Here is a 25,071-nt window from a genome sequence, read left to right as displayed (position 1 = left end):
ACCATGTCATACTAACAATTTATCGGTAGCATTTTTACAATTATACCGAAAACTCCTGTTTCCATCAGAGCGGTCTTTTCTTATTTTTATTAACATAAAACTGTGGATGGAAACATGTTATAGAGCATCAAAACTGTGATCTTCATGGGTGAATTGTGACCGACTGACTTATCTACAAACAATATTAAATAGTTATTTATGATGCAAGGTGATTTGTAAATTAGTCAGTCACGCCTTGCTTTTAAAATCGTCTGCAATGATGAACGCGCCCAGTGATTGCCACTGCCTTTCGAAGCATTATGGAGATAACAATTGTCTGACTTGCGCCTGCCTACATGTTTCTTAGGGCGGAGGCAAGCCATCTCATTATATACAGTATCCCTGCAAGTTTCTGCAGTTACTCTTCAACAACTTCATTATGCAGCCATCGCCTGCATTGTGGGAGGCTCTACTGTCAACCAATATGTTAGGGTGTTTGTTTGACCCACGTGACCAAATGCATGACTGAAATGGGAACCAACGCGATTCTTTCAGTGGATATCAGTGGAGGACGGTTCATAGTTATGGCTGGAATGGAATACTCCATCCACAAATTACATTTCATCTACTCCATTCCAGCTACTACTATGGCCATCCTCCACTCACCAGCCTCCACTGGTGGATATATACAAATAAATGTGATATGATGCATTCTGATTGTAGCCAAAATGTACACGCCTTGTGCCTCTTGACAAGTAGATTAATGATAAATTATTGGGAACTAATTGACAAATGCACCAAGGGCATTCAGAACTGGTGAAATGAAACGTTTTCCTAATGCCATGATCTGTGTTCACCATGGGGAATAATGGGAATTTACATTTTAATAACCAACTCATCTGATTAAAACAACCATGACAAAATAATTTGCAACAACCAAATATTTATTGATTTGAATTGATATTTCCATTACGGTTTCAAAATCAAACAAAAGAGTAATATTACTTGTTTTTTGCATTTGGAAGGAGTCAGACATGAAAAAATGTACGTTACAGCGAAAGTGAGTAAAACAGAAAACCTGAGGGAAATAGCTTTACCACATCCACTCCTGATAGAAAACAAATAGCCATTTTAAATGGCTCAGTAGAGAACACAGAAGATGACAACTCCATATAATAATGTCTCTAAAATGTTCCTCAGAGCTGGTGTCTAATGTGTGAGTCCTGTTTGACTATTCCAGATTCAGGTAAAAAACAACAAGGGATGGGGTGGGTGGGAAGAGGAGTCAATGGGAATTCTGAATGAGAAGGCTCTGACAGGCTGTTTTGATTCCCCATCATTAACCAGTTGTGTTCCCATCAGTGTCCATGAGTTGGCTTGAGTAACCACTAAGAGCTAACAGGCCCAAATAGGTGGGCTCCATTTAAGAACATACAGTATAAGAGTTGCTGTCGACCCCCCCTCCACAAACACTTGTCTAGTGTAAAACTTGCTGCATGCCTCTAGTCTCCTCTTTACCCATCTGCCCATCAACATTACCCATTTGATCCATACACAGTGGAATAATCTCAAATAAGCTTTTTAGCTCTCCCGACACCTGACAACATCCATTTGCTACTCTCCCGCCACTCGTTCTTCTTCCCGCTCCCCTCTTTTTTCTTCACCTAGGGCGAAGGGCTCCCGAACTTGGCACTCAGCTTGGTGATGAGGGCCATGACCTTGGGGTTACCCTGGTACTTGGCGATGTTAGCTGGGTTCTGAGCCACATCCTGGAAAGCTGCCATCACCTCAGGGTCCTTGAGAAAACACACAAGAGAGATGGGATTAGATATGGATACTGACATGGAATCCAAGGGCTAACTGTAAAACTGCAAACACTTCAATTTAAGGAGTGTCGTACCTTCATGGCGTTGAGCACCTCTGGGTCGTTAAAGAGCTCTCCCAGACCAGGCATGCCGAAAGGAGAGCCTCCAGCCCCCCCTGGGAATCCGCCAGCCCCCCCTGGGAATCCGCCAGCACCCCCTGGGAATCCGCCAGCACCCCCTGGGAAACCGCCAGCACCCCCTGGGAAACCGCCAGCACCCCCTGGGAAACCGCCAGCACCCCCTGGGAAACCGCCAGCACCCCCTGGGAAACCCCCAGCACCCCCTGGGAAACCGCCAGCACCTACAGCATGAGACAAGGAACCCAGGATTAATGCGATTACAGGGCTCCAATGGACCCATGGGCGATGGTCAGATAATGTAGAGCAGTGGTCACCAGCCCAGATACTGGAGAACTACAGGACCAGGGATTACAGGCCTTTGTTCAAACCCTGCCCTAACAAACCTGATTGAGCTAATCAACTTATTGTCAAGACATTTCATGAACCCATTTTCCCTCTCTTACCTGGGAAACCTGGGAAGCCACCTCCTCCTGCTGCTTGTCTAGCATCCTCCTCCTATGCAGAGTTTAAAAAATATATTTACGTTGAGACACTATTTTGAAATTCTTATTCTCCTCTCTGTTCTTGCACCAAACACTCACCCTCTGAGCTTTCTCATGCTCTTCCCTCGCTTTCTTTACCCTCTCCTTCCTGTCCTTGATTTCTAGCTCCTCCCTCTTGCGCTCATACTTGCGCCGGTGCTCAATTATTTTGTTAGCCTGAGTAGAGAAAGAGCATGAGTTGAAAGTCAGACCAGAACACACTGATTGACCAGACAACCTTGAAACTGCTCTGCTTTCAAAAAGACAGTTAGTGGCTGGGTACCTTGGGCTGGACCTCTTTCAGCATGGCACTGGCGTCCTCGTCGTAGTCCAGTTTGCAGGCAGTGGCCAGGTCCTTCGCTGCCTCCTCCCAGTGCCCCAGCAACCTGACACATAAAGAGGAAAGTGACTCAAAGTATTGTATTAGGGGTGTGCCAAAATGGCCATACTCGTAATTGTATCTGTAAATTGACAGTTGATAGTCGGATCGGATGATACTCGGGACCGGAAAAAAACAGAAGTGTTATAATATTTTATTTACCTATGGACTTATTAGATGTTGACAAAATACCTCCTTGCACATCCACTGCAAAATAAATCTGCAGATTAGGAGCAGCGCGCAGAGGTGTGTGTCTGTGTCCTCAACTTGCATCGGGCAGCCAAGTTTCCTGACACTCAGTCAGAATGCCCATCAGCGTTTCATATTTCCCCCCCCCCTACCCATGCCTCGCATGTTAGTCATTATGCACATTGATAGCTTGATAGCAAACGTCCTCGCCATGTGATTTATCATAGTAGCAGGAAGCAGCAACCTAAATGATCAGACCGAAAAATATGCAAGGAAAACTGATCTGGTGAAATTATGACGCGAGTGGACAGAGAAATACAACTTCACTCTATCCAATCAGAGCAGCATGATCAACGTACAGCCAGGCTTTTTCTTTAGACAGCCAGCCAGTTGAGTTATTTAGACCATGTAGAACCTTGCACATGACTGACTAACTTGAGAAAGATGTGTGCTGACACTCAAATGTATTTTTCCCGATCACAGATAATAACAAAATACACCGATCACAATCGTATCCAGAAAATTGCTCATATCCCTTACGATCCTCAGTTTGTCCGACTACTCGGCACACCCCTATATTGTATTACTTATAAATCATATACAACTGCATTGTGTCTGAGTTTGAATATGCAGCCTATCTAGCAGCATACTTGTGAGCTTTCCCCCTCCACTTGTAGGGCTGTGCAGAATCTGGGTTGATGTCAATGGCTCTGTCGCAGTCCCGCTTAGCTGCATTGGGTTTCTGCATCCGGATGTAGACGCTGGCAAAGAACATACGTCAGTCTGTATGAATACTACGTGATCATGTACTAGAGCACATCATGTGGTATGGCATTGTTAAGTCTAGCAGTGGGACTCACCTAGCCCTCTTGGCATACATGATAGCTACCCGTGGATTGAGTTTGATGGCTTCAGTGAAGAGGTCCAGGGCTTTCTGCAAGTCACCTGTATTTGATAGCACCAAAAAGTGATACTTATAACCACTGGTCATTAAAATGTCTTCCCCATTTACTACAAGGTCAGTGCAATGTCAATGCAAGAACCTTAGAACAACCAACCCACCTTCTCCTAACGCTTCGATAGCTTCCATCTTCTTCTCGTTGGCCTGGTCCATCATTTCCTCTGTCACCTAAAGGAACAAGAACACACTATTTATCTGCAAGACATATGAGATGCCATGTGGTCTTCTACTTTGCCTGGGAAATTCCCAAGCAGTCTTCTTCAGGGCTTGCATGCTCACTAGATGCATTTCTCATTAGTTCTCATCTGCAGAAACTCCCCAAATGAAAAGCACTTCATGCACTCTCCCATCCTTATGTTATATTAATAACAGATGTCTTCAGTAGAGTAAATATTCTCACCTCCAGATTTTCTAAGTCTCCCATCTCCTGAGGTTCGTCTGTGTCTGGCTCAATCACCCCATCTTGGTCGATCTCTGAAGAAGCAAGGGGATCCATCAAGGACTTCAAAATTTTTGTAGATATGAGACACACTGAAAGCTTGCACCTTTAATTCCGTTATTGTATGTTGTATACAGTGGCAACCCGTCATTCAGGAGAGGTGGGACAGAGCCCCACCTGTTTTGAGCCCCACATTTTTTTGTGGGCTTGCCTGTTTTGCATGTTATTTTGGCATTAATACGAGTCACATATCAGTTTGCAAACAATGTAAAATAAATATATATCATTGAGTTAATAAAGCCGAATACAAATATGGTCTTTCAGCCTAGCTCAGTGCTTTCTGTGGCGGTAGGGCAAGCCAGCAGAAAATAGGAGCGTTGCGCCGTGATTGGCTCCGTGTTCTGTCACTCATGAGGACACTAAGTCACAACCAAGTATTAAGGGTAGACATCGAAAATTCAAGACCTTTGGCTCCTGCCATAGAATTACATTAGTAGTGCCCTTCCAAGAAGGCTCAAGGTCATTGGCCACAGATTAAATCACGTCAAATCACGATATGTACAGTAGCTTTGACTGGACTGATCATGTCAACATCTTACTTTCAAAATCTTTGCTAGCAGTCATCAATTCGACAATCTACTGGAAAATCATTTTAAATCCTTGTCATATGAAAATAAATAACGGAGAAATTATAGTTAAATTTATTTTTTAATTTTTAGTTTAACCTTAATTTAATAGATAAAATGCATCGGTGCTCATCGGCCATTGGACATAAACATTACACAACAAGTTGTAAATCGCAAATTCAACAATTAGTGGTTTGGAAGAAATTTGTGACAGTGGCTAACTGCAAGAATTGCAACTGGGAAGTCGGGAATAAATTAGCTCAGACTGGGAAAATAAATTTTGAACGGTCATCCAAATCCAACTCGGAAATGTAAATCTGGCCTCGTCTTTTTTTGATGACAAAATTTTTCTGCGAAGGACCACTGCGCCACCTTCCTCTTCAAGTGAGCACATCACAAGTCCAAAAATGTTTTATATGCTGCTGCATAAATTATGTAATATGCCAGGGAGATATGTATACTGTAGCTAAGAAAGTAATACTAGAGTAATACTAAGTATATGTTGCGTAGTAAGCTGTTAGTAGCCCATCACCCTATTAATTTGGTTTATTTTCACCTCTTAATTTCACCTAACGTTACTGTTCTGACTCAGTGGTGCACATGTAGCCTATAACCTGTTTGAGAAATGTCATCATTGAATATTGTAAGAGCTTTCATTGTGTGCTTATATGGCCCCTTTATTTATCCTACGGTTCTGATTTGGTGTACAGGGAAAACACTAAGAACAGCCCATGTTCTGAATTATGTCGCTGTACATTTCAAAAGTGCAGAACAAATAATTATATTGACTACATCCGCCCTGGTTCGCTCATTAATGTCTTAATGTCGTCCCCTTGTGCCATAGTTTGTACATCTCAATTGTCAGTAGAAACCACATTTGTTTAAGCAAGTCAGTCATATCATCTGTTTTTAAAAAAAGAGGCAGTAAATGAGGCTGAAAACTGTTTCGCTGCCAGACAAGGCTCCGCTGATAGCCAAGTATAGCAGTGGTAAGGTGTTGTTGGAACTAGAGGTCGACCGATTAATCGGAATGGCCGATTAATTACGGCCGATTTCAAGTTTTCATAACAATCGAGAATAATCTTTATTTAACTAGGCAAGTCAGTTAAGAACACATTCTTATTTTCAATGACGGCCTAGGAACGGTGGGTTAACTGCCTCGTTCAGGGGCAGAACGACAGATTTTCACATTGTCTGCTCGGGGGATTCAATCTTGCAACCTTACAGTTAACTAGTCCAACGCTCTAACCACCTGCCTCTCATTGCACTCCACGAGGAGACTGCCTGTTACGCGAATGAAGTAAGCCAAGGTAAGTTGTTAGCTAGCATTAGACTTATCTTATAAAAAACAATCAATCACTCATAACCACTAGTTAACTCCACATGGTTGATGATATTACTAGTTTATCTAGCGTGTCCTGCGTTGCATAGAATCGATGCGGGGCGTAATCGTTGCTCCAATGTGTACCTAACCATGAACATCAATGCCTTTCTTAAAATCAATACACAGAAATATATATTTTTAAACCTGCATATTTAGCTAAAAGAAATCCAGGTTAGCCGGCAATATTAACCAGGTGAAATTGTGTCACTTCTCTTGCGTTCATTGCACGCAGAGTCAGTGTATATGCAACAGTTTGGGCCGCCTAATTTGCCAGAATTTTACATAATTATGACATAACATTGAAGGTTGTGCAATGTAACAGGAATATTTAGACTTAGGGATGCCACCACTTAGATAAAATACGGAACGGTTACATATTTCACTGAAAGAATAAACGTCTTGTTTTCGAGATGATAGTTTCCGGATTCGACCATATTAATGACCTAAGGCTCGTATTTATGTGTGTTATTATGATATAATTAAGTCTATGATTTGATAGAGCAGTCTGACTGAGCGGTGGAAGGCACCAGCAGGCTCGTAAGCATTCATTCAAACAGCACTATCGTGCGTTTTGCCAGCAGCTCTTCGTTGTGCGTCAAGCATTGCGCTGTTTATGACTTCAAGCCTATCAACTCCCGAGATGAGGCTGGTGTAACCGAGGTGAAATGGCTAGCTAGTTAGCGGGGTGCGCGCTAATAGCGTTTCAAACGTCACTCGCTCTGAGACTTGGAGTGGTTGTTTCCCTTGCTCTGCAAGGGCCGCGGCTTTTGTGGAGCAATGGGTAACGCTGCTTCGAGGGTGGCTGTTGTCGATGTGTTCCTGGTTCGAGCCCAGGTAGGAGCGAGGAGAAGCTATACTGTTACACTGGCAATACTAAAGTGCCTATAAGAACATCCAATAGTCAAAGGTATATGAAATACAAATAGTATAGAGAGAAATAGTCCTATAATAACTACAACCTAAAACTTCTTACCTGGGAATATTGAAGACTCATGTTAAAAGGAACCACCAGCTTTCATATGTTCTCATGTTCTGAGTAAGGAACTTAAACGTTGGCTTTCTTACATGGCACATATTGCACTTTTACTTTCTTCTCCAACACTTTGTTTTTGCATTATTTAAACTAAATTGACCATGTAAAATTATTTATTTGAGGCTAAATTGATTTTATTGATGTATTATATTAAGTTCATTCAGTATTGTTGTAATTGTCATTATTACAAATAAATAAAAATCGGCATCGGCTTTTTTTGGTCCTCCAATAATCGGTATCGGCGTTGAAAAATCATAATCGGTCGACCTCTAGTTGGAACTGCTGTAGGGACAGCTTTATGTAGGCCTTAACAGTTTGTGGGCACCGTTTGTCACCATTATAGTGCAATTCATTTATTGATTAGTGGTGCAATTATTCTTTTTTGGCCCCACCAAGATTTACATGCTATAATCGCCACTGGTTGTATAAGCACTGCTCAAGAGCTTGGCAATCAGTTCATAAGGCATCGTTACAAACTGTGTGGTCATGCAACGTATTGTTTGTTGTTCACTATATCACTAAATGTATTAGATGGAATGGAACTGTAAATGTCTGGGTGAGGATTTATTGGTATGGTGTGTGAGTCGAAAAAATAATTTCCAGGGACAATAACCCTTTGGCCTGTGTACCCATTTTCTTTACGAACTCAATGGGTGACTGTGGGAAAATGTGTGGGCCAGGTGTGAGAAAGCTGCCATGGACATACCTAGTTCACTCTCCTCACTCTCAGAGGGGGCATGGGGCTCAGGAGCAGAGGCAGGGGGAGGAGCTCCAGCACATGGACACCCACCCTGAAATGAATTTGTTTTATTGGCTGAACTGTACTGGTAGGCTGTCAAATATAGAAACTGGATGGATATATGAAACAAGTTATACTTATACCTTGCATGAAGAGTCATTTTGGGGGGCTTGTGGAATTGTAGCTCCCATTCTGAAAAAAAGAGAATCTTCGTTCAAATTTTAATTCTCTCCAATAGAGGCTTTCAATTTTGCCAACTGCTGCCAGTACATGTTGGTGTATTACTTAGTACACTAGGAATTCCTATGTTTTATTCAATTAATAAAGTACTTTGTACTGACTTATCAGACAGAGAGAAATATGCCTGATATTTAGCAGCAGTGAGTGGGTGTGACTGCGGCATTCCCGTTCCAGGTAGTTGGGGAATTGGCAACAACAAAAATCACACGAAATTGCATTAACAATGACTTCATTCATTTAACTCTAATACTATTAATATCCGGGGAATAAACCGGGGTTTGAACATGGGTTGATCCGACTCCTAACAGATAGTGGCCCGCTACTTTTGACGATAAAGAGCAACTGCAAGCTTGACGCTGTGCGATAAACAGAAGGATTATCAACTGACCCTTGCAACCAGGCCCGGAGGAAGCCGAGCTCGGGAAGGTGCAATATGGAGGGATTTTCGTCGCACAACTTCACGAAGGCCTTCAACTCATGCACTTTCCGCGGGTCCATTCTCACTTCACAGGTCCAGCACACGCTACACAACAAGAAAGTGCGAGGAAGTAAAAATGAAACTGCTAGCTAAGTATGAGCATTGATAGCATACACATGTGCTGCACAGCCTCATTTAGTATTATTAGTAAACTAGGTAACTCCTTTATCTCAAAAACAGTTTGTCCCAGGGCACGTGTAGAAATGTTGCATGGATTGTGAGGATAGAATATTCTGGAATTCTGTCGAGTTAGTCATGCCGTGGGGATTATTTGAATGCATGATAAAATCAGGGAAAACAAACCAGAAAGGCTAATTATTTCCAATAAAACACAGTATATGAGGGTTAGATTAGCTACCTGTATGACCAGACAGCTCTTCAACGAGGGGTAGCTTCGAGTAGAGGGGTGCAACCAAGCCGCTACAACAATCGCTTTAAATTACTAGTCGATGGTGTATGTTGTTCCGTAGATGTTTTTAACGCAGGCATTAATTAGATAGAAACATATGACAAACAAAACAAGCGATGAGGTCCTGCGTGAATGGATCAAGTCGCAAACAAAAGAGGTCATATAATTGCTATCCAATCAAAAAACCTAATATTGTACTTCCACCAATGGTAACGATTGTCTTACAGGGGAGGCTGAAACTTGTCACCTCACAAGCACGGCAGACAGACAGATGCATTTATCGACATGATACAGTCACAAATTCCTACATGTTGGCTGTCGTATGAAGAGGTAGTCGTATTATATAGTTTACGTTAGATTTTTAGTCTGCTAAAGTATTTATATTTTATGTAATTGTGTATACCGCAATAGAATTTAGCGCCACTACTTGTGGACATCATGATGGGAGTTAACTGTCGCTGATAGTCTGACCGACTTGCAACAATGTTGCCCTCACTTAACATTTTGACCAGATCCGCTACCCAATTGGTGTCACACTCAAAGTTTTGGAGTCAAGGTGAGTGGTGAAATATTTGGTTATTTGTATTTAAATTTATTACAATGGTAGAAGGTCATTTTTATATCTGGCCACTGTCCAGACAAATGAGCTTATCTAACTACTGTAGTCAGGGTCAAGATCACAATTGTGTACGCATGACGTCCTTTTCTCAAATCCTATTGGAGGAGAAGGTCCGAGGGGAGGGACCTCTTGCTTTCTCATCCAGTGGGTTTTAAAAGAGGACGCGTGGAGAATGCATTTGAGATCTTCCCTATTATTTATGCAAGCTAATTTCACATTGTATGTTTGTATAACACAAATGCTTGCCTCAGCAAGATGGAAGGCATAATACATGTTATTCCCCAATGACATGTCATACTTTTATTATAGGATCAACTTATAATGTCATGTATAAAAATCTTATATCATGTAGATTTGTATGGCCAGCTGATTGTGGAAGATTCTGTAAGACCTAGGTGAAAAAGAACTGAATTTATTAGCAAACTTTTCCCTCACTGGTAACCTCTCTGCAGGTCATCTGTGGTGCCCATGTCGGAATGTCTCCGTTAAACCAGGAGGGTGGAAACCGCGGAAGGTTCCACCAAGATACCTCGGCCAGCTAAGCCCCTTCACTCATCCACACTTCATAAAAAATGGTGAATGTACTCATGGGCATACAGCTATGTCCCATTTATGCCAATCAGTTACTCTACAGCATTTACCCGATATTGTTGATATTGCTCATTGTTATCTTATTCACAACCATAAACTATGGGTATGAATACTGTTGTGTAGTACAGTGCAGTCGCTTCAGGGAGTTTTAAATGGTGGGTTTATAACTTCTTCTTCCCCTTCTTGCTCTCTGTCACAGGTGAGGTGACCCCTGGCTTAACCCAAACAGAGTTTGATCTCCGTCGGCAAAGACTGGCCTCTCTCATCGAGGTTCAGGCAGATCGGCTGGGACCCACTGCTTCGTCCAACAAACACCTCGTCATTGTCCTGTCCCACCCAATCTGCTACATGACCAATGACATCCCCTACCCCTTCCACCAGAACCAGGACTTCCTCTACCTCACAGGCATCCTTGAACCAGACAGCGCCCTGGTTCTGTGTGGTACCGGCCGCCCGGACCAGGCCATCCTCTTTGTACCCCGCAGGGACCCGGCCAGGGAGCTGTGGGACGGGCCCAGGTCAGGGAAGGATGGGGCGGCAGCGTTGACTGGGGTCGAGAGGGTCCACTGCACAGAAGAATTGGGACTTGTACTCAAAAGCCTTAAAGGTAGGGGGTAACTAGGGGAAAGTCATTCGAACATACATATTTTAGAGTAAATGTTACTCTTTTGGATGAAAGATTAGGGATTAGAAGCCTGAGGAACGTAGCTCCAAATTGTGGATCAAATTTTCATTCCGAACAAATGCAACTGTTTGAACCATTTCAAAGTGATGTAAAGAAATTAGACAAACTATATCACTAACAATTTTACTCTGATTGTTCCCTCTCTCTCAGGTAGCACTGTGTGGTATGATGGCTCCAAGCCCTGCCACCCTGGGCTCCACCAGACCCATGTTCGGCCCCTGCTGGAAGGGGGGCCCATGGTGCGCTCTCTCAGACCCCTTACACACTCCCTCAGGGCCCTCAAGAGCCCAGCCGAGGTGGCTCTCATGAAGGAGGCTGGTCGCATCACAGCACAGGTGAGTCACCTCACACACGCCATGAGTGAAGCACTCTCAACTGTTCACGTAAACCCTCTGCATCCCCTCTATCAGGCATTCAAGAAGACTATGGGTATTTCTCAAGGGGACATTGATGAAGCTCTACTGTATGCTAAGGTGAGTTAGAGGTCTTTAGACACTTTATAATTATGGTGTGTTGTCATTGAAAATATGGTTTAACACCTATGGTAGCAACGATAATGATGAAATGTTCATGTGAATCTATTTCTCAATCCCAGTTTGATTTTGAGTGCCGTGCCCATGGAGCCAATTTCTTGGCCTATCCTCCTGTGGTTGCTGGGGGAAACCGAGCCAATACACTTCATTACATAAACAACAACCAGATTGTCAAGGTGAAGGGACATATGCAATGTTGCTGCTGAATGTGGGCCCACAATTCTGAGGTCAGAAGATTTAGAATTATTAACACCCCAGCATTGCCACGATTGTACATACTACATCTACCAGCAACTCTCTGTCTGTGTCCAGACAAACAAGACTGCCCAATTCCTTGTCTTTTCTTTCTCTCAGAATGGGGAGATGGTGCTACTTGATGGAGGGTGTGAATACTTTTGTTATGTCAGTGATATTACTCGCACCTGGCCGGTGAACGGAAAGTAAGTTGCATCAACAGAGATACCATTTTGGATGTTTGCTCCTTCTCTCCTCTCTCCCTCCTTTTAATGAAGTCTCCTTTTCTACCCCTCTCTTGCATGGTGAGCCCAGGTTCAGCCCTGCCCAGGCAGAGTTGTATGAGGGGGTGTTGGAGGTGCAGAAGGCCTGTCTGTCTCTGTGCTCCCCAGGAGTCAGTCTGGACCACATCTACAGCACCATGTTGACTCTGCTGGGACGCCAACTCAAACAGCTGGGCATCATGAAGGGCTCCACCAGTGATGCTGATGCACTTAAGGTACGCTCAGTGTCGCTGTGTCCTTCTGCTCAAAGTAGTTCCATGGTTGGAGAAAATAACTCCAGGTCCAGGTTAACTGATAATGGTATCAAATGCATGCATAGATAACTGAAGGGTGTTTAGCATCAACGTAAATGATAATATCACTTATTTACTCAAATGTTTTAATAGTAATATTTAATTGAAAGTAATGGGTTATATTTTGTGGCTTAAGGGGACCACGGAGACTCAATGGCTAGGAAAGGGTATTAGAGGTTAATGCTGTGTATCAAAAACCCTATTGGATAACAAACACTTTAATACTAATAACGTTCAGTAATAAACCATTTAGGTCCTTTATAATCCTAAATTCTTACATTTATGTGCAGAAACTTCAGACCATTGACCTTTTTAATTCAGATGGGTAAGAAATGGCAGGACCTGAGTTAGATTGCACATTTCCTGACAGTAAAAGGGCTCCCTTGTGGCACAGCGGTCTAAGGCACTGCATCTCAGTGCAAGAGGTGTCACTACAGACCCTGGTTCGATTTCCGGCTGTATCACAACTGGTCGTGATTGGGAGTACCATAGGGTGGCGCACAATTGGCCCAGCGTCGTCCGGGTTAGGGTTTAGCCGGGGTAGGCCGTCATTTTAAATAAGAATTTGTTCTTAACTGACTTGCCTAGTTAAATAAAGATTTTAAAAAATCAGAGAGTACAATAATCAGTCTTTAACACCACTGATTTCAAAATGCGTACAGTCCAGAGACATGGTTAATTACCGACAACAATCTAGACATGTAAATGCAAGCGTTCAGTTTCTTCCGTGTCGAATGTGAAAAACAGGCAGAGTTCTCTGGTGCAATACCCAGGAAAGCGTATAGTTTCTCCCAGGATGCAACATGGTAAAAACACAAATCTTTCCCCGTTTATGGGGCATCGGTCCCTAAATTCATCATCCTCAGTGTAAGAGTCTAGGGTAGACAATAGCAACATGTTCGTTTGTAGCTTAACGATCAACGTGAGAAATAGCCATACGTTTTCTAAGACTCCGATTTAAAATATTAGGCCTATGAGGTTGCACAATAATCAGGCCTGGGTGGTAGTCGGGAGAAGACCGAAAGGTCGGGGCCAAGGATTGCAGCACGCCACAGGAGTAGCCTAGGTATCACACCGGCTTATGTTGGGAGGCTGGGTTGGAGAGAAGGCATTCAGCAAGACCGGTGTGTGGTGGAGGATCTTTCAGCAATGGCACCGGAGCGATTGATATCGGTTTGCTTTCTCGATTTATAGTTCTTTATAAATGTTTAGAGTGACCAGTGTAATTTCTCACCAAAAGATGGACATGCCATTGCCATGTTAGGCATTCTAGCAGTACCAGATGGTCTCAAAATGTCCTAGAATAGGGGTTCTCAAACTTTTGGCCTGGGACCCCATTTTGATAAAATAAATAGTGACCCCACCATGTAAAAAAAGTAATGTAATCAACAGCCAATGTTAACTTTTTAAAAATGTTGGCTATGACAGTCTATTACAAATCACTCTGACAGTATTTTTGACAGTATTTTAATCGGTATGGTTTGAAATGACTGACATGCATCAGAAAGGTATTGGGAAATTCAGAAGATTATCAGGCAATAATGTTGTATGATATTCTGTGTAGAAAAGAACATCACCCCAAGTCTGATTTAGTGCCTAATCTTGTCCACTCGGTTGTAGTAAGAAAACAGAAACCGCTCTGTTCATTACAACTGCATTTAGCGGCTACCGGTGGTTACTGATGTAACCCCAGTTCTATGAACTAAATGCAAATTCTCTTGCGACCCCACTACAAATCAGGTGATCACACATAGGGTCGCAACCCCTAGTTTGGGAAAACCTGGCTTAGAACTTGTCAATGTTAAAAGAACAGAACACAGGATGTTTAAGGAAATATATTGAACATTTTATTCCAAAACAATCACACTGTTGAAGTAGTGTGATGTACTAATGTTGGAGTAATGATTAATAAATGGTGAGCAAACTGTTTAAATGCCTTGTAAATGGTTTATTACTGACCGTTATTATAATGTGTTAGGCCTACCCATGATGGCAGTTAGCCTAGCGATCAGAGCGTTAGGCCAGTAACTGAAAGGTCGCTGGTTCAAATACATGAGACGACAAGGTAAAAAATCTGACTGTGCCCTTGAGCAAGGCACTTAACCCTAATTTACTCCTGGGGTGCTGTACTTCTATGCCTGACCCTGTAAAACAACACATTTCACTGCACCTATCCGGTGTATGTGACAATAAATATGTCAAAATGAAAGGCAGACACAGAACTGAAAGAAGGGACCCTATCACTCACAGTTAAAATATTTTCTGGGCAAAGAATCCTGGAACTTTGGATATTTTGTGTTTACTTTGCTCTCTCCAATGGTCTGTGGTCAGGAAATGACCATAACGTCTTCTGGCCCATTTAAACTGTAAAGTAGTGACCTAATTACACCCTTCGTAAAGCATAATATCCCTGTGTACTACCTATAATCGAGGCATCACTTTCCTGTAGCAATTCAACTCGGGGGGGAATCAAGCCAAACCTAAGTTTAATATACATTTGATTGGGCAGCTGTGCTCTTTCAAAAGTTTTGGATTGCGAATTGAAGTGTAATCAATTACTGAAATATTTGCTAACAATCCTGACTAGCAAATGCCTCAATATTGAGATTAATAGTGTACTCCAATCCAAATGTTGTCCAGTTGAGCAGGTTTATTTAGCATATATGCTCATTGAATAAGAAATCAATAGTGTAGCTGTGGTAATTTTGGTAGATACATTTTTATTTGTACTTATGGGACCAACACTCATCCTTCCCTCCTGAAATACAAATTTTAGATGTCATTGATAGATAAAAGTAGATGACTACCAGCAGTAATAAATTAACTTACATTTCTCAAACTGAAACTTGACCATAGATAAACCTAGATTTTTAATGGAAGGCAACTTTATCACCACATAGAATGAGTTTTACGTGAGATATTGGAACATTGAGTGCAGAGCTTGAGCATGCAGTGTACTTTGTTGCTTCGGTGACCTGTATTGCTGCTTCTAGGCGGCGCGGCGCTACTGCCCCCACCATGTTGGTCACTACCTGGGCATGGATGTGCACGATACCCCTGAGCTTTCCCGCTCTCAGCCCCTCCAGCCTGGAATGGCAATCACAATAGAGCCAGGTACTGTATACATGAGCCAGGGTACAATCTCTCTCTCACTCACACAGTTCAGTTCTTCATATTAGTCATATTCAACTGATTGACAAACTTGGAAAAACTGTGGACTTTTTAGGCTGGATTAACACTCCACTAGGGTTATTCCGCCTTAGAGGCAACACTTTATTACTGCACCACTCACCGCACGCACGGTGGGCTCCACATAGTTTACATGGTAGAATGTAACTTTACACAAGCATCATTTATGTTTTGCTAAGGAGAATGTTTTGTGTAGTGTAAACCCAGCCTTCCCAGTGAAACAACCAGAGATTCCTATACAAACACTGAAGCACTACTGTTCCAGTGTTTAATGCATGTGTGTGCATGAATGCATCAAGTGACTACACTCCAGTCCATCTCTCTCTTTCAGGGCTGTACATATGTGAGGACGATGACCAGGTTCCAGAGCGATTCCGTGGACTTGGGGTGAGAATAGAGGACGACGTTGTGATTCAAGACGAGATAAACCCCTTGATCCTGTCCTCTGACACACCCAAAACCATTGCTGATGTTGAAAGAGCCTGTGCACAGAGTTAGGGCTGAGAGAGACTAGACATGGGGAGGGTATATACCTTGCTCCCAACTGAAGTGTGACTGTATACACTCCTCAAAATGCTGAGTGTGAGCAAGAGTGAGTGTTCATCCCTCTCAAGAGTGACGGGTCACATTTCAGTGGGTTCTTCTTCGGTATTGGCGATTGCACAATTTAATGTGCATCCCGCCACCTACTGTGCGGGATGGAAACAGGGTTTTCCCAAAAAGCGTAACTACCAACAAAAAACGGAACAAACTACCAAAAATAACAAAACTTCACTGTTAAAAAATAAACTAATCTGATCCCTACACAGGCTCAGGGGGAGCCTGGGAGGGCGTGCTGTCTTCCGGCGCCAATACCCCTTCAAAGTGCTTCAGATGTATACTAAACAAAAATATAAGCGCAACATGTAAAGTGTTGGTCCCATGTTTCATGAGCTGAAATAAAAGATCCCTGAAATGTTCCATAGACGCAAAAAGCTTATTGCCCTCAAATTTTGTGCACAAATGTGTTTACATCTCTGTTAGTGAGTGTTTCTCCTTTGCAAAGATAATCAATCCACCTGATAGGTGTGGCATATCAAGTAGCTGATTAAACAGCATGATCATTAAACTGGTGCACTTTGTGCTGGTGACAATAAAAGGCCACTCTAAAATGTGCAGTTTTGTCACACAACACAATGCCACAGATGTCTCAAGTTTTGAGGGAGCGTGCAATTGGCATGCTGACTGCAGGAATGTCCAAACAGAGCTGTTGCCAGAGAATTTACTGTTAATTTCTCTACCATAAGCCGCCTCCGACATCGTTTTAGAGTATTTGGCAGTACATCCGACCGGCCTCAAAACCGCAGACCACGTTTAACAATGCCAGCTCAGGACCTCCACATCTGGCTTCTTCTAACTGGGGGATTGTCTGAGAAGAGGGAGGGTGTATTTCTGTCTGTAATAAAGCCCTTTTGTGGGGGAAAACTCATTCTGATGGGCTGGGTCTGGCTCTCCAGTGGGTGGGCCTGGCTCCCAAGTGGGTGGGCTTATGCCCAGTAATGTGAAATCCATAGGTTAGGGCCTAATTTATTTTAATTGACTGATTTCCTTCTATGAACTGTAACTCAGTGAAATCTTTCAAATTGTTGCATGTTGCATTGATATTTTTGTTCAGTATAAAATCCTTAAATCTCAAAAATGTTTCTGCTGCAGCCACAATCTCCAGTTTCTTAGACTTCTTTGAGAGTTGAGCCGCAGTTTATAACTGTGGCAATGAACACCACAAAATCCACCTTTTTAACACCGGGTATCTTTTGACTGGCAGCAAACATTTACTACAGGCTGTAGTACATCCACTACCATATATTCACTAGCATCACTTTTTTTCTCAATTATTTCTATGAGTTTCTGAAGGACTGCTTGATTATTCCTCGTGGATCTGAATGTGGTAATGTTTTCATTGTCTTTTCTATTATAAAAATAGGAAATGTCTGTTCTCACAAACTAATACATTTCACAGGTTCCTTGCAGGATAGGAGAGCATTAGATAATGGCTCTATTGTGCAAGAATTGTCTCATTTATTAGGAATATTGGGATTTGAGATATGAGTTTATTGATGAAGACAAAATGTGTATTTGTGTGTGTGTTATAGTTTTTTATACATAGTCATGTCTAATTGAAAATGCTGTTAACAGAATATTCAGTTATATTATTTGTAACAGTTGGTCATAAATCTATCTAAATGAGACACCTGATATAGCCTACATGAGCATCGTTTGCCGCAATGATAATCTTATTTGAATCGATAGAAGCGAAGCGCCCTCTTAAATATATTCTGATATGTTGGTGGAACACGACTGCCCCCTACAGATGATAGCACTAGTATTGCCACTCCGAAAAAATACGAAAGGATTTTCCGGGCAATCCCGAGTACCAACCCCCTTCACGCCTAATGTTGCTGTACCTCAACCCTCCCCCGTATCAGAGGAGTAGAAACAACAAGCCGCCATTTTGTTTGTGCGGACAGACCGAAAGAGGCAGGAGATACCGAGAAAGAAAGCGACTTCAGCGCCGATAATAGCGACTCCGAGACCCGCCGGTGAAAGAGTGGCGATGTCGTGTCGGTGCGAAAAGAGGGATGAAAGTAAAAACAAAAGATAAGGCAGAAGAAGAATGAGGGAGTGAAAAAAGGATATTCTCTGAAAATCCAAGGAAGGGGTGTTTTTACGGAGCGGAGAGGCGGAAGAAGGCAATATATTTAACGAAGAAAAAAACCTGCGAGCGAAAGAAAAAATAGAACACGAAAAAAATCATAATTTACCCATCGCCACAGATGAAAAAATGCACGCATAGACAAATATACCGATACATGTATATTGGGTATTTGAGGGGGGGTAAAAGGCAGGTTTAAATGAAAATATTAATTAGGATAATCGTGAAGGGGGGGCATTTACCACCACAAAGACTCAATGAAAGGATTTTGTGAACCACAAATATGTTTGGGGGTGTTGTTATCATTATCTTATGGACGAAGCTTGACACTTTTTTAAAATAGCCATAATATTGTAGCGACCCCCCTCGCTTTATCAGATTTTCGCTCATCGCTGTATTCTCTTGTTCTTGGTCGGGAATTTTTTCTTCACTTGCATTGCAACCTAAATCAGCATACGCAGTGACCGATGATTTCTTGCAATATTTATCAACCAATTTCATCTTTCTAATCAATGGTGATGTTATTGCAGTAGGTTATATGATTACCTTTGAAGACCTTTCTTTGGTAAGCTTTAAATCTCAAACACTTGGGCAAGTAAACCAAACGTCCTCTGCAAAATGAATCTAGGACTAATTGAATCAATCTGATAAGACATTAATTGGCACATTCTGGGCTATAACCCAAACGATTTTTGCAACATCAAATCTCAGAATTTAGCCTAAATTATTTTTCAGGACACAAACTAATTGCTCAAAATTGTATTGCTTCAATTTAACCTCATTGCATGTAATTGGCATAATCGCGCAAAGGGGTGCAACATCCAAATGTGCATTCGGTGTCCGTTATTTTTTCCAATTCAGTGCGGTGCATTGACAAACGAACAAAATAATGACACGATGTAGACTACAAGTAGATGCTAAGGGAAATGTATTAAGTGCATCGAATTAATTTATCGAATAGGAGACCATAGGTGTAGTACAGCCTATCCTATTGGAGAACGGAACTTGATCAGTCAGCTTCACTGTTTTTTTTTCCAGATCTGAATTGCACCCCTATACAGTTGTATTTATCTAAAAGACAATGCGAATTGTTTTCAGTGTTGAATGAGGTTTTTAACCAATGCTTTAAATGCATCTTAAACCACTATCACTCATTGGGACTGGGTATCCCGGTTTCATAGCCCGAAATATAGATAAGCCTATCAAGTTCTTGTTTCTTGACGATCCCAATTTACGTATGTGGATGATTTTGATATTCTGTCACTGTCGGACACATTCATCTGTGTTTTTTTTATTAGACTAAAGGACCTAACGCCATAATTGTATTATTTGACAACTCATTACTTTGTGGTAATGTTGGGATCAAATTGCATTGACTGCAATGGCAATTCAGACACAGTGGAAGATTTATCCGTTTTCGGGTCCCTCATAACTGTTGCATGAGACGAGGCCCCCCAAAGGTAGCTACCACTGGGGTACGGTTTGCTTGTGTTTATCGCGTTTCCCATTTTGCTTCCCTGGACACGACCCCTCAGTAGAGTGCTTTAGAATTAAACACTCGATTTCGCCGGCGACTATGGCGGAAAAGACTGATGCTGCTATGGAGGACAGGTCTTGGGACAATTTTTCCAACGCCAAAGCGGCTAAATGAGATTGTCGAAGGCCTACTTGCTTGTCTTTTTCATCGACTCCACCTTCCCTCCTCCTTCTAAACTCGGAGAAATCTATAAAGGAACAAAATCTCCGACAGGGGAGGGGGATTGATAGCGACCGCTAAGCATAGATCGAGAGTTGGAACGCTGAAAGGAGGAAGAGTGTATCGCAATTGCCTCCTTCCCCCCTACCGTCCCTAAACGGTGGGGGAAGAATCACAAACATTTACGGAAGGGAAGTTTGAAAGAACTCGGACGCAAACAAGGGAATAAGCCAATCCTTTGTGGATATATAGCTATTTTTTAATTCGTGAAAAAATATGGCCGATAATGTTCTGGAGTCCGGCCCGCCTTCAGCCAAGAGGCCTAAACTATCATCCCCTGCTCTCTCAGTCTCCGCCAGTGATGGAAACGGTAAACATTTTAAATGCTATAACAGTCCTGCCTAGTTGTTCAGGGATGTTATATTACCTAGCAAGTTAACCAGCTTGTTTTACTAAGTTCCCATGAATGAGCCATATCCACCATCAGCGAAGTTGTGATGCCAACGTTAGCTACCAATTAGGTGGTAGTAGTAAAGGTTTGCTTGTTACCCAACTGGTCAAAGTAAAGTTGACTGGCTAATTGCCCTCCCAGTGTTATGGTCTGAAGTGAAAGTTTGAAGTTATCTGCCAGCTTAAAACAATGGGATAGTCCACGTATAACAAGTTGTGAACTCACAGTATTGGAATGTATTAGGTAGTTACAGTAGCTAGTTAGCCAACTTAGCTAGCTAAAGTTACTGTAATTTAACTAGCTGAAGATTGCTACCATTTATGGTTATCCAGCTAGTTAGCTAACGTTAGATATTTAACTTGAGCGTTGCAAGCAATAAAGCTACACAAACATCAAAAGCATGCATCTAACTAGCTGAACGTTAGTTCTTATCAATCTTAGGTAAAGTGGCATAGCTAGCTTAGAGAGGTGACACCATGTACATTTTCAGTATTGGATTGGTGTAGGGGTTCATTTATTTGAACCTGTTCAGACAACTTCGCTGTAACATGGTGTCTGAAGTGTTGTTATACTTACGGCAGTTAGTTAGCGTTGTGACCGAGCCATCACCACTTCTGTGTGTTGTGTACTGCTGCATTGTTGTCTAGTGGCTACACTTGCTAGCGCGAGTCAAGTTGCTCGTGATCAGACGAAAGTTATAGTGCCTTTTGTCGCTATAAAGTAGCAGCGTGACGTTATATTATGAGTTTGTGTGCATGTCCAGCTTTTTCATACCCTTTGTTTTAAAGTCTGAATTGTTTGGACTGTAGTATAAGGTGGTGTTGGACGTTATTACTACCATTGACTTCTGTCGTCGTTTTTTTTTCGTCCCTAATTTGCAGGACTGCTACAATGTTAACTCCTTTGAATACTTTGATAACATTGTAAAAGTTAAATGTCAAGCTTAAATTATTATAGGTCAGATTGAAAAACACATCAGATTTCCTAATTGTGCAGACCCCACTACCTGACGCATGCAATTCAGATGTATTCAATGGGTAGGCTAAATTAGCTGGTAGTTGGCATCCATGATTCCCCATTTTGTTTGTTTCTCCATGTTATGTCTGTCATCAGGATGCTTTTATCCACAAATGAAACAATTCAGGATTGCCCAAATAAGTTTTAGCTTTCGTTTCAATGCAATTTCTCACATGACACGAAGTCTAGATGTAACTTTTTTTGGCGCACTATGGCTACAATTCGGCAAAAGATGAAAATCTGTACTGTACTAGCTCAACCAAGTCGCCATTTCACTTGAAGCATATGCCTTGTACAAGCATGTTCTCTCTTAACATACTTATTTAAGTGTCATCCAAGTTCTGTTGTACCAAGCGAGTCATTACTGGAATTCTAAGAAAGGCTCTGCACAGGTCAAACAAACCACTCTGTGGTGAAAAGTTGATTCTGTTTGGAAGGGAAGAGCAAATGCAACATGCAACCCCCCTCCTTTCCTAAAAAAAATATACTTTTCACCCTGTGAAGGATCAATCGGTTGGGCTGTGAAAATGGTGGATGTCAGAGAAGTCAGTCCAGTAAACCTCTGCTGTCTGTTGCCTCCCATTGTGATGGGAGTCTGAGGCATCTTGTGGACCAGGTGTAGCTCACAGTAGCATTTGCACAACCAAGCATTTGCCAAATCACTGCTTTAGAGGTAGCTACTGTCATCATCCCCCAGACATAACGCAGACACAAGTGTACACAACTTACCATGTGTTTCATTGGTCATGGTGGGGGGGTGTATTAGCTTAGAGCTTCATTTTAGGAAGAGTCGGGATCTAGGATGTAAATTGAGAAGGCTCTCTTGTTTATGAGACTGACGGGATTAACGTCTGTGTGTAGCTCCTCTGTCTTGAAAACTACATGTACGGATGTTGTATCCATGCCGTGCAGGAGAACAATTTGAGTGTTCCCTGTGCTATAGTCATTGCAACTTGGGGGACCTGTTTCTCTAAAAGTGAATCGAGCTTGACTGAGGATGCATGCTTGCATATTTGAGTGGATCAGCTCTTGTGTGTTTCATGGAAGATTTTTTTCCTCCCCCATCTAAGATGGCTGATGTCTACTGCTGCTCTAAGCTAGAGATTGCAAGAGGTGAGACTGAGAAGCTTCTGCCGCCATAGGCGTTTCAAGTCTCTGCCAAGCACATCCTCAACCTGGTGTCATAAATGTACCACTTGCCCCCTGTTTACGAAGTTCTATATCCAGAGGTGTTTGTTTGCCAAATGATAGTCATAAAGTACATAAAGGTTTGCCTTCGTTTGATATCCACCGTGCACTGTAAGTGAATGCACGTGTCTCAGCCAGGGGCAATTCAAGTAGATCTTGCAACTTAGCAGGTATGTCTGTGCACTTGCTATTTCCCTTTCTCTATGAAGAGGCAGAGAAATGTCCTCAATACACACACATCCACCTGCTACTCAGTCAGTGTTTACTTCTGTGGCTTCGCACTCTGACCCTACCCTGTCCACCTGTTTGGCACCCCATCAAACCACAAACTGGCCCAGGAGAGGAAACCCTTTGGTGGGAGGCTGCAGCCAGCCGCTGCACTGACTTAGGGTCCAGAAAGGGGAGGGATTCATTTAGTTGGTTGCAGCCAGCCGCTGCACTGACTTAAGGCGTCCGCATGCTTCCCACCCGAAACAGTTTGTGCATATATTATGATTACATTTTGTGACGTTTTTGTGTTCGGCAAGGGTTTTTCAGCTGTTTGTGCACACCACATTTTTTTCATGAGGCAAGCTGAAGTCCGGTAACCAAAGTCTACGCCCCTTTGTTGGTGATTGGTCAACAGTACGGATTCTTCAATAAAGTGTGTCATTCAACGATAGACGACTTTTCATGCACGTTTTTTCACTTGCAAAATACTGTAACAAACATCTTAGTTAGATGTAAAATTGCATGACTAAGACCACCTCGGCAAAAACATCAGTGAAATACAGATTTCTTGAGTTATCTTAAATTAATTCAGACCATTTTGAGGAAGTGTATACTGGCTAAGGTCTTTTAAGCAAAGGTATTTTAAGGGAGTATGCAAGGCACAGACGTTCACCTCGCCTAGCCAAGTTTTGCTAGGAGCAAACGGAACATAGTATGCAGACGCCGTTAGGGTCCAGAAAGAGGAGTGATTCATTTAGTTGTTTTTTTTAGATGGAGTTATTTCTCTTTCCAGAATGAATTATTGCTGCACATACATTTGAAGGAGGTTAGAGCTTTGTTAGTGAGCTTGCAATGTCAAGGTGCACAAGTGCATTTATTAGCTACTGCTCTCAATGTACACCTCAGGATATCCCACTTACCCTGCCCTCTCTTTCCTCCTCTTACCCCCTCCCAGATTTCGGTTCACTCTTTGACCTGGAGCACGACCTCCCTGATGAGCTCATCAACTCGTCGGAGCTGGGCCTGGTCAACGGAGGGGACCTCAGCCAGCTGCACACCAGCCTGGGAGGAGGAATGGGAGGAGGCCAGGACGCTGCTGCCAAACACAAACAGCTCTCGGAGCTTCTCCGGGCTGGAGCGCTGCCACCCTCGGGTCAACAGGGAGCTACCAACAGCCCCGGTGGCTCCATGGGACTCCTGGGCAGCATGAATGCCTCCCCTGGGCCCCAGAGTATGGGCCCCCAGGGGCAGCACCCCTCACCCCAGCAGGCTGGCATGATGCAGCAGGCGGGCATGGTGGGTGGACTGAACAGGGCCATGATGGGGGCCCAGAAGGGCAACGGACAGCATCAAGGGTCCACGCCCCAGGGCATGATGGGAGGCCAGGTGATGAATGGCTCACCCCGAATGGGTTACCAGGTCAACCCGGGAATGGGAAGTAACAGTAACCTGCTGGCAGAAACCCTGCAGCAGCAAATTGGGTCAGGGGGTCAGGCTGGGATGAGGCCACAGCAACCTGGAGCACTGAACAAGGTAAGACCTGTTAATTGTTTTGTAGATGGACTTGTGTTCATAAATGTATACAGGAGCAGGATCCTCTTTTACACATGTTGACGTTACTGAACTTTTGCTCTGCTGGTTTTGGTGTTCAGTACATCTGGCTATGCTAGCTGTCTTGACAACAGTGAGATGCTATGTTTAATATGTCATTAGATGGTTTCAAGATTGCTCTGAATGAACATTAATTGACCAGACTCCAAGAGTATTTAGTGTGTGAACTGTGAAGTGCCTCTTTCGGAACTGATCAAGTATGTCTGACGGCAGCAGAGCAGATTCATCAACCTTTACCCTGTTATTGTGTATCCCAGCTATCATGTTGCCATAGGCTAATTTTAAATACGCACTTCACATTGCTATGAAAATAATTGGATCAGTATGTCTGTGCTTTTCAGTTTAAATGCTTGTTTGTTGGTGCTGTAAATATGACAATCCGATCAGTTGTCAGAGCTGTTTTCATGAGGGCCGGGGTTCGCTGGGTGCAGTGGATGCTGTCATGTTCAGGCTGGT

General features: G+C 42.8%; 3 protein-coding genes across 20 annotated transcripts in view; 2 read left to right on the top strand and 1 right to left on the bottom strand.

The window, feature by feature from the left end:
- Positions 1–905: 905 nt before the first annotated feature.
- LOC139565348 (hsc70-interacting protein-like) lies at positions 906–9,386 on the bottom strand. 3 transcript variants are annotated; one of them, XM_071385616.1, is made up of 12 exons: positions 9,272–9,386; positions 8,339–8,387; positions 8,163–8,247; positions 4,375–4,448; positions 4,076–4,142; positions 3,874–3,958; positions 3,664–3,774; positions 2,729–2,831; positions 2,506–2,622; positions 2,368–2,419; positions 1,880–2,145; positions 906–1,775 (listed from the first exon to the last, which is right to left on the bottom strand). In XM_071385616.1, exons 2-12 carry the CDS (start codon positions 8,384–8,386, stop codon positions 1,644–1,646), a joined length of 1,140 nt encoding a protein of 379 aa, XP_071241717.1. In that variant the 5' UTR covers position 8,387; positions 9,272–9,386; the 3' UTR covers positions 906–1,643. The 3 variants fall into 3 exon arrangements, with proteins under 3 accessions (XP_071241717.1, XP_071241715.1, XP_071241716.1); XM_071385614.1 differs by lacking the exon at positions 9,272–9,386 and adding an exon at positions 8,824–8,952; XM_071385615.1 differs by lacking the exon at positions 9,272–9,386 and adding an exon at positions 8,824–8,952 and having other exon boundaries at positions 1,880–2,104; positions 2,369–2,419.
- Positions 8,867–17,985, top strand: LOC139565347 (xaa-Pro aminopeptidase 3-like). Of its 2 annotated transcripts, XM_071385612.1 has the most exons (11): positions 8,867–9,006; positions 9,734–9,878; positions 10,394–10,516; positions 10,732–11,139; positions 11,368–11,552; positions 11,628–11,690; positions 11,813–11,926; positions 12,105–12,190; positions 12,300–12,483; positions 15,555–15,675; positions 16,082–17,985. In XM_071385612.1, exons 2-11 carry the CDS (start codon positions 9,806–9,808, stop codon positions 16,246–16,248), a joined length of 1,524 nt encoding a protein of 507 aa, XP_071241713.1. In that variant the 5' UTR covers positions 8,867–9,006; positions 9,734–9,805; the 3' UTR covers positions 16,249–17,985. The 2 variants fall into 2 exon arrangements, with proteins under 2 accessions (XP_071241713.1, XP_071241714.1); XM_071385613.1 differs by lacking the exons at positions 8,867–9,006; positions 11,628–11,690; positions 11,813–11,926 and having other exon boundaries at positions 9,538–9,878.
- Positions 17,986–18,192: 207 nt separating this feature from the next.
- LOC139565344 (histone acetyltransferase p300-like) overlaps positions 18,193–25,071 on the top strand; it is a 29,419-nt gene continuing 22,540 nt past the window's right edge. For all 15 annotated transcript variants that reach the window (XM_071385593.1, XM_071385590.1, XM_071385583.1 and 12 more), the window contains exons 1-2: positions 18,193–20,508; positions 23,960–24,537. In XM_071385593.1, the coding sequence (XP_071241694.1) occupies positions 20,415–20,508; positions 23,960–24,537 (672 nt within the window). In that variant the 5' untranslated portion in view covers positions 18,193–20,414. The remainder of the gene's footprint in view (positions 20,509–23,959; positions 24,538–25,071) is intronic.

This window comes from Salvelinus alpinus, chromosome 36, assembly GCF_045679555.1.
Source record: "Salvelinus alpinus chromosome 36, SLU_Salpinus.1, whole genome shotgun sequence".
Taxonomy (NCBI): domain Eukaryota; kingdom Metazoa; phylum Chordata; class Actinopteri; order Salmoniformes; family Salmonidae; genus Salvelinus; species Salvelinus alpinus.
Note: the sequence above shows the minus strand (reverse complement) of the source record. Positions and strands in the feature narration are given on the sequence as shown.